At 47.6% G+C, this 9,782-nt stretch overlaps 1 protein-coding gene across 1 annotated transcript in view; it reads right to left on the bottom strand.

Annotated features, from left to right (window-relative positions):
• Positions 1-6: 6 nt before the first annotated feature.
• The window catches only part of AAK1 (AP2 associated kinase 1), a gene marked incomplete at its 5' end in the record, with an annotated part of 83,083 nt that continues 73,307 nt past the window's right edge, over positions 7-9,782 (bottom strand). The window contains one exon of the mRNA XM_035898906.1: positions 7-1,615. Within this exon, the coding sequence (XP_035754799.1) occupies positions 468-1,615 (1,148 nt within the window). The remainder of the gene's footprint in view (positions 1,616-9,782) is intronic.

The raw sequence follows: 9,782 nt of genomic DNA, 5'->3' as shown, positions 1-9,782 counted from the left end.
AACCTTGCTCTCTTCCCCAAGTCCCCAGAGAGGACGGGAGTCGCAATAACGCTTTAACCTGTGAAATCGCTTCCTTTCCAGAGCACTAGCAAGCCCCGCTTGACTTGCTCTGTAATTAATAAACCTTTTCATTCATCTTATAATGCATTTCCCCAGCCAGGACCAGACAATACAGAATATTACTGGTTTGGAAAAGCATCTAAAAAATAAATGGGGGGAGGAGGACAGTGAGAGGAGGAAGGTAAAAAGCAACTGAAAAGGATATGAAGATCCTGAGAGCCAGGCATTCAGGCTAACATAACTTAAAAGGGTCCACCTATATATCACTGCAAATAGAGTTCTGACCAAAAAATAATAATTTTTTTTTTATATATATATATATTGCTATGTCATTCATTTCAGCTAAGAGGTTCCAGGTCCTGTGAGAGGTGGTCCTACGGGAAGCAGACGTCCCAGCTCACAGCAGATTAAGGCTTTTGCTTTCCCGCTTTGGAAGGGAAGGGTGCTGAAGCAAAGGGATCCGCGCCAGGCAGCTCTGTAGTCCTGGAAGACAGAGGGGCAACGGAGACAGATCCTGCTATCGCCTGTCTGTTGGTCTGAGAAACCACTTTGTAAGCAGCTATGGGCTTGACTTCCAGCCCCTGCCCATCTTCTGGACTGTAGTGACGGGAATATTTTGACAAGGATTGTGGACGGAAAGGCTTGTTAACGACGGAGCCCAGCACGGCTTCCTGGGGCAGCGCGTGTCCTCCTTGGTTTCTCTCGCCGGGCACGCCGCCCTGCTCTTGCGGCACGCCTTTAGAAGGGATGCTTTCCTGGGTCTCCACGGCTCTTACGGAAGAGGGATGCTGAGTAAACCCGGTAGAGGGATACTGAGATCTCGCCGAGGCCATGGACCCATGCATTGCTGGATCCAGGCTTGGGAACATCGGGTTAGCTCTGTGTGGGACATCGCCTCCTTGACTTAGGAAAACGGGTGGTGCGAACGGTTCCTTAGACACACTCTGGGAAGTCAACTCTTCCATGCTTTTCTTTTTAGTGAAAGGGGCTCTCAGAAATACATCCGCTTCTTCTGGATGTCTAAGAGCCACGTTGCCCTTGCAGATAAAAGGAGCTTTGGTAAAGACATCCACCTCATCAGGCACTTTTCTCGAGCTTCGAAAAGGAGCCGTGGCAAAAACATCCGGTTCGTTAAAAACCTCCCCGGTGTGCGACTGGAAGGCAGGAAACAGCATCTCCCCTGCTCTCGCCTGGGAGGAGTGGGAGTGGGGATCTTCTTTGGAGGCCTCACGTCTTTCCCTGGGCGCAGACTGCAGGAACCCCGTGCACAACTTGCAGGTTTCCTCCTCCTCTTCCGAATCCATCAGTAAAGGCCTGGAGCCGCTACAATCCAAAATATCTCCTTCGTGGTCCGTCCCCTCTCCTTCGCTACTGTAGAAGGAGCTGTTGCTTGAAGGACCGTCTCTCGTTAAGTAGTCTGACTCTGCGTTGCGCTGCGTTTTCACCTCCAGTATCTCAGACTGACCCTTGTACAAAGCGAGTCCATCGCTGCCAGAAGGTCCTTTACAGAGTTCAAGAGCTACCACTGGGAATAGGGACGGATCCCTCTGCAGACCTAAAAATGCAAGAGAAGAGTATTACTCAACCAGCTCCACCTCCTCAGTCATCAATAAGAATGAAAGGTACTCATTACACAAGAAACGTCATGCCGTTCTGATTTAAGCCACCATCACGCATGGAAAATGGAAAGGAGAGGGAGGGCAAATAAAAGAAAATAAAAATGCCAGGGAAAGAATTTACGACACACACAAACCGACACACAACTCGGCGCTGCCTCGCAGCTTGGGGACACCACAAGTACCAGTTTTCAGAAAGAGATGGAAGATGTTTGACACACAAATGGGCGCACCCAGCACTCTCTCAGCACCATTCCACAAGGTTTTCTCTGCCACCCACGACGACGACCACCACCACGCAGCAGAGAGGTTTTCACTTCGTAATGCTGCTGCCTGGAGTGAGGCCCCAGCAAACAGACAACTGTCATTTTGTTCTGCACCGTTGTTTATTGACTGCCCTATGAGCAGATATACAGCTTGGCATAGCCTCTGTTTTTGTGAGCCGTCCCACGGATACGTGGAATCACACTCGGGCATGTAAAATACGCAGGGATGCCCTACGGTCTGCTAAAATAACATACACATTTCAAAGAATGAAGGACAGCCTATAGCTTTTAACGAATCCTGGTAACGATAGCAGCATTATTTTAAGCTACTGCAAGACAAATTATTTTTAAACAATCCATACCATGACTTCAAATCATCCAACAGAACTATAACAATCTGGCTTGCTTCTGCGTTAGCATAACGAGACAGTGCGGGGAGAGGCTTGCTGTTCTGCTCTGCCCCGGGTACAAGAGCCCACGGTGGGGTTGGGTTTGCCTTACGACTCACACAGACAGAACAGAAGATATCTTACCTTCAAAGAACTATTGGCAGGTTGGGAGTATGTCATTGGACTCATGTTAGCAAGAGGATAGGAAAAAGGCACGTGAAAACTAAAGCAGTACGAGTTGCAGGCAGAAGGAGGAGGGTAAGGAGGTCGTTTGGTATCCACCGACCGATGGACAAGCGAGGTACGAACCAACCCACCCTGCTGTGACAAAACAGCATCGTCGCCTCCAAGCTCTGCCCAGGCGAATCATTCACATTCGCACACCCGTCGCAGCCCGCGAGGCACCGTTTCGTGACCAAGCCTGTGGACGTGTGCACTTAAGCCACTCTCAGCCACTTCTCACAATTAAAGACACGGTAGTCGTTCATTAGGCATCAAAATCGGCGTTTATTGGGAAACTGTTGACTTGGATACATTACACTGCTAAATAAAGACAGTGTAGATATGGGAACATTTGAAGTTACTCTACAAAAATACTCTCTCTCTTTCCTGAAGCCTGCGTTGTCAGCACTGGTTTAACCTCAGATGCTACTCTCAGATCACAGGAACAATACGTCTGCAGTGGTGGTTTCTTCCACGCGGCTGGTTACATATTTACCAGGTATTACGGTGAGATTTTGAGAGTACAGGCTGAAGCAGGGCAAGACCGGTTGCCACATCGTGCAAATGCCTCCGAATTACCCTGTCCTTACCGAAATACAGCGTACAGGGAAGCAGGAAAGGAAAAAGGCGTTTATCACGGTGAGCACTGCGCCAATGCACACCAGCGACCCACCTTGCACAACGACAGCGCAAACAAGTCATTGGATCAGAATTTTCTTTTTGAAGTGTTACTTGCGTTAGGAGGTGTCTGTGCAAGCGATGACTTTTAGGACGGAGTAAGAGAGTGGCTGACAGGATATAAACCCATTTGCTTAGGACAGGAGCAGCACGCGTCTCACGTTGGAGGCGCTGTATGACAGGCAGAGCACTCCATTTTTGGAAAAATGACTTTTTCTAATGCTTTCGTGCTCTCCCTGCCCGTCACAAGCGAGAAGGGCACTGAATGCTTGGAAGCGGTTTTCTCCCTTGCCAAGGCCAGTAAAGGAGTTGTGGATTACTCCGAGAGGAAAAAGTGAAGCGATGCTCAGGTAGGAACTTGTTCCGGCCGTCAGTTAGGAGCTGGCTTCACTCAAAGCTGCGAGGCAACACAGCGAGAAGGGAAGGGCCCTCACAATTTGAAAACAATAAAAATGGGCACAGCAATATTAAAACGCAGGGGTTACCTGAGAAGTTTGGGGGTTACTGACAAGAGAGCAGCGCCATCTACACTCCCACGTTCTAGTTTTCCGATGTCGAAGGAGGAAGACCTGGCTTCCAGACACTGTCCCACAGTAACTGAGCTCAGGCACCTTTTCTTTCCCGCGTTCTTGGGTTCCCTCAGTTTGTTTCCTTTGGCAGAAAGCAAAGGGACAGTCCCAGAAGGAGCTAGGGCAGCACCGCTACAAGAAGGAAGACAACATCATGCCAGCACTTTACTTTAGCTAACATCTGGGTGTGCGTCTAACTAGACGGTGGCTGAGACATCGCCTCTCACAGTTGTTCATCTCGTATGTTAAAAAAGGTCTGAGCTACGCTGAGACATCACAACGCACAATCAAACCAAAAAATCCCAACCCCCAGTGTGTGAAGGTCAGGTTAGAGCTAAGAGACAAGGCCACTGCGTTCCCATAAGCGGCCACAGCTACAAGCTTTGCAGACGAACGTTTCCGAGGCGCATGCTGCGGAACTTTTAGGACAACGGAGAATTTAAGTTAGGCAGCGCCGATGGATGCTTCGGCAGGTCTGAGATCAGACCAGCGAGACCTGAGGCGCTCGAGGGACTGTTTCACCTGAAAAGGCAGGGCAGTTTTGTTCTGCGTTACAGTAGAGAAAGGGGTCACTCACTCCCCGAGCTGGTAAGAGCGTGAGGGTAAAGAACAGATCTCATTAAATAAAGACAGTGCCTTTTTGTTTGAAGCCCTGCCCCTTCTCTGCGATGTCTGGGCTCCCGCTCCCACCACGGGCGCGCTATGCAAGAGGCCTGAAAAGCCAGAGGCAGATGGTTTGCTGGAACCGACACACAAAGCACCCACGACCCCTCATGCAAAAAGAGAAGCCTCTTCTGCAGAGGCAGCATTTCCTAACATCTGCCTGTGCCGAGATGGACACCGGCGACGGGCAGCTGCCTCTTTTGTCCCTGCCTCCTCCGGGCTCCCGAGATCTGTGTGTTGCTTTATGCAGAAGCATCCCTTACATTTTCAATTAACGCGCAGGTTTAACACATGCATGCTCCTAACAGCTGCAAGCTTTACAGCATAAAATCTTTACAGAAGCTTGAGTTTATAGATAAGGTTTCTCTCTACCCCTGTACAACATCCCTGTATTTTTTTTATTCCAGGTTCAGACACACACGCTAAAGAAAAAATTCCTAAACCACACTCAGGCTCCCTTCTTGCAGGGAGAACCTTAGGAATAAAACCACTTATGCCTTGGTCCTCTAGGAATACACCCTGTGCGTATCGAGATAGCAAACCGAAGAAAAGAGCATTTACCCCTGAGTTACAGGACCAACACGTGGAGTTTCCCCATCTTTTAAGGAAAGTCCTGAAATAACCGACGGAAAAGCTAGGAAAGATTTACTCTTTACAGGGAGCTGCAAAGGGGCAGAGCCGTCACCACGACGATGAGCTCATTGCTGGAGCAGAGCCCGAAACAAGAAAGTCAGGGGAGACAGAGGTGTTTCAAGAGTCTAACGCTACTCCTTCCACCGAATAACGCCCCTGGTTTCATCAAGCCCAAGTCAGGATGGTCTCAACAGATGGTAACGGGTAGCTAAAACCCAGCACAAGTACTAGTATGCAAGATTACTAGTTTGGCATTTAAGAAGGGTCAAGAGACTTCTCATGCCTTCCTTCTTGAAGGGGTAGAGTTTTCCCTTGCGTTCTGATTCCTCGAAGCAGTATCATTGAACAAGAGCACAGAACACAACACCCCCCCCACTGCTTTCAGCGGGGAGCTACCAAAGCAGAACACCAAAGGTCAGCATTGCCACCGCTGGGGCACTGGACAATTTGGACAGCAGAATTCAGCATTTCTGCCCCAAATCACTGCACGGTGGCAGATCTGGGAGCAGATCTCGGGTTCTTCGGTTCCAGAAGATAAGGAATTTAACGTTGCCGTTTTGGCAGACCTGTCCAGCCATCATTTGCACCATGCAAAGTGAGACGGGGCAGGCGTTAAACGCACCAACCCCTCAGGCCACATCCCAGGAGTCCACAGAGGGGACTGACAGCATCGTGTGGTTTTCCCCCCACTTGTACCACGCGCCAGCCGAGTGGTACGCGAGTCGTTTCTAAGATGCAGCCTGCGACCATCTAAGAAAAACATAAGGTGAGTTTCCAGGGGTTAAACTCCCTCCTGCGCAGGGCAGGAGCACAAGTCTCACGCATCAGTAACGTCCTTACAACAACCCCAGCCAAGCAACCCCCCCTTCCTCCCGAGGCACAATCAGACCCGATGCCGTGCGTGGAGCCTGCGCTCCTGGGCGTAGGCACGGCTGTCCCCAGAGCACAGCTTCTGTCAGTTACCGAAATAGACTACACAGGAACAAAAAATAAATACAAAGAAAACCTTCCCCTCCACCCCCCCAAGCCTACGTTTCCTTCTGGAGCAAGGCAGTTTTAATGTGCAATGCCCACGCACCTCAAAGAGAACTCACGGGAACTCATCTCGCCTGATTATTGGTGATGAGGCGACCGATGAGCCCCATTCATCAGAGCACTCCCCCATGTTACGTTCACGCTTCCCCCACATCCACGCCAGCTACTCCCCAACTCTTTGACGGCTTCTTCAACTAGAAAATGCATTGGCTAAAAAGAAAATAATTGGCTGCCTGCAGGCACACAGACCCTTCAGCTGCTACTCCGGCACGCCACGTGCTTGGTGACATTTTCTGGAGTCAGAGGCCCACATGCTCCACATTTTATGTTCGCTTGGATACTCCAAACCTTGCTGGACGCTGGTCTGAACAACATCTGAACTTCCGTTGCAATAACATACTTTTTTTTAAATCCATTTTTAAATAAGGTGGGTTTGGAAAGTCCCTGGAAGCAATGTCCTGCGAGCTTTCAGGCCGAAGAACGCCATCATCATTCATTTGCAAGAAGCTCCCTCTGAAAGAATTTTGCTCTACACAGATATTCAATCAAGCTGCCGCTTGCTTGCGGTACATGGGCTGTCAGGGGATGCAGAAGGTCTGCCACAAAGCCAGCAGCGCTAAGATTCTTCCACCCAGCTCTCAGAGTTCTCCAGCAGGTTGCACAGTGCCTGCTGCCCTGGCCAAGTCCTTCATACTTGGCCAAATCCCAAGGAACCCCATGAAGACTTGGGCAGCCAGGATTGAGGAAGCTGCAGCACCTTCTGGTTTTGGGACAGATGCTCCCAACACAGTGGATATTGTCAGATACAACACAAATTTGCTGATCTCTGGATTGCGGGTGCGACACTTGTGCTCATCTGGTTAAAAGATGAACCAAGGAGATTTCCAAAGGCAGAGGCAGTTCAAAACCCAAGCCCCCCTCAGAGTAAGCGAGAACCAACATCTAAGTTCCAGCCATTCCTCTGAACATCTTGACACCCCAAACACAGAGTTTATTCTTGCATCCAAAGCACAACCTTGACTGGAAATTGCTCCGTGTACTGTGGTTGCATTTGCAGTATCCTATCAGGAGGATCCACCAAAATAATGAATGCCAAAACCACTACTACAAGCTTCAGCCTGTTGGGGCAGCAAGGCTCCTCTGTCGCCCCAACGGGAGCGAACGGCACACGCGGGGCAGAGAGGAGAATCCCTCTGCTGTGATTTTGGTTTGAATTCTGTTCCTTAACAACACCTGGCCCTACAACCCTCAAAAGGGGACAGAAACATCTCCCGCAGCTCCAGCCATCGCTATAAGAGAGAATCATTCTTAGCCCATCTGGGGAATGCTGGGTACCAAACTCCTCCTTGCGGGCACTGCATAGAAGTTCAGTTTTGTTCCTTCACAGCAGCAGCTTTCACACAAACTCCTCAACTTTTGAGCAGCATGCCAACCCTAACCTAACGCCTGTAGGGCACTCACATTTTTTGGAGAGCTCAAGATTCATCCCAAATATCCACTCATTTAATCTCTCTCGCATTTTTCCATTCATTCCATAAATAAGTGGCAAGTACTTTCTGATGGAGGAGGTCTAGATAATAGACAACTCTAAAAATGTACGCTTCCATTGTATCGTATTTCCCACCCAGATCCATGAATAGCTACTTGAAAAAGCAATAAACATTCACATCTGCTTATTTAATAGCATTATTAACAACCCAGTGCATTTATAATTTTTTTCCAGAACCCTTGAACAAGTGCCATTAGATTTAAAATCTTAAACATTCTTTAAAAGTACTTTAATTCACAGAAATCTTTGTTTCTAATATACAGTAGATGGTTACTTTTTAAAATCCATTCTCTTTTCATATAATCTCAGTATCTGACTATACAATAACTTTCTATCTATAGCGTCTTCATGTTTTCCAGTCCAGCTTGCCTGTGCTTTAGGAATATAAAACAAAAAAATAATAAAGTTCTATCCACAATTTTACTAAGGTCATTTCCATAGTTCTCATGTAAAGCTTCTCTTGGAAAGTGCAGTATACACATGTAATGATACAACACACTTAAGCAATACTTTTATTATTAAGTGTAGGTTTTAAAAGAAGAGTAATGTAGAGCAGACACAATTGATGGCAGTTCTATTTACAGAATTTGTTAAACTAAGTGTCGGGGTGGGGGAATAGCAGAGAGACTGGAGATGGGAAAGGAGTAGTCGCGGACTTTGATTTCTTTCCTTCTCAGCGAGAGGTCAGTACATACACGTTTCAGTCGTTCATACTTTCGCACGTGGGAAACTGCACTTTTACTAATACAGCTACATACACATACACAAGGTTAGCAGTAAGCTATTAATTATTCCACTACAGAGGAAGAGTCCTTCTGTTCAGAAAGAGCTTTCAAATACAAGATAGAAATTCCGGACTTCATGACCGTAAGCCAATGAAAACAAGTTTAGCGTACCCAGCTAGTCGACAAACTAAGCGTGTGAAGGGGAAAAGAAAAGGTAAAACCCATCAAGTTGTAGCAGCACTTTTTTCAAACCATCTGAACCAAGTGCATGCTTGTTCCACAAAGCCTGAAGAGTGGAATAAAGTCCACGGTAATCTTTGTCTACTGAAACAAGTGGTTCCATACTTAACTGGTTTGCACTATATGCAGTTACAAGAGAAAACGGGGAACCCAGAACACATACCAGATGCTTGACTAAAACCAGGATTAAAAATAGACAAACAACCGTAGGACAATTTGTTTCATACACAATTTACAGTAGGTTGGGGGGGAATTTTCATTTTTTTCCAGTCAAACACAGAAAAGAAGTCACAGAAAATACATCTGCAGCTGCCACAATGCCCTTTTCACCCAAAAAAGGTCAACAAAATGCTAGTCACAGCCATACTCACATGTGTTTGGTACAAAACCTTGTTCTATTTCACTTCGGGTCATTTTTGCAGCTTTAATGATCTGTTTTGGTTTTTTTTCTTTTTTTTTTTTTTTCTTTTTTCTTTTTTCTTTTTTTCCCCCCCTCGCCCAAGGAAGCGCAGTTCATTCACAAGCAGGATTGTTAAACAGCAAACCATTAGGTGGGGGCAGTCCGGAAAACTCTCTTCATACGCACCATCACCAAGAGGTACTAGGCAAGACTACGTCAGAGGAATTCGGTGCTCTCTCCTCCTCTGAAGCATATACTGGCAATTTAGAAACATCAGCTCTCCTCACCTGTATTCTGCAGGAGAGGGACGTCCCTACCGATTTCACCTGTCCCCTTCCTCCTGCCCATTCGTCAGAAAACAGGAACAAAACAAAAACCAACCCCCAAAAAACCCCCCACAAACGCAAAGATTGAAACACAGCTGTTCACTCACTACTCTAAGGAGAAAGGAGTCTGTGGCACGCAGGGATCATACATCAGCTACGATTATCTACTTCATTTACAGGTAGGCTTTCCATGGTGCTACGTGTACATCTCAGCAGGGCGGCTAAGGACGGTGCTCCCTTTAGACACAGGCTAGCAGAGAGAGGTGCAGAAGGAACCACAATGGGTTTTTACCAGCTTTAGAGAGGACTACTGGGAGAACTGAGACAGAATCTTTCCCAGGGCACGGGAAGACAGGGAGGAAGGTGGGTGACTGTCTCCTGTTGGCAGATTTGTTTTTCTTTTAATTTGGG

This window comes from Egretta garzetta, unplaced genomic scaffold (genome assembly GCF_000687185.1).
Source record: "Egretta garzetta isolate BGI_Z169 unplaced genomic scaffold, ASM68718v1 scaffold238, whole genome shotgun sequence".
NCBI classification, from domain to species: Eukaryota; Metazoa; Chordata; class Aves; order Pelecaniformes; family Ardeidae; genus Egretta; species Egretta garzetta.
The sequence above is the reverse complement of the archived record's forward strand: the minus strand, read 5'-3'. Positions and strand labels throughout refer to the sequence as shown.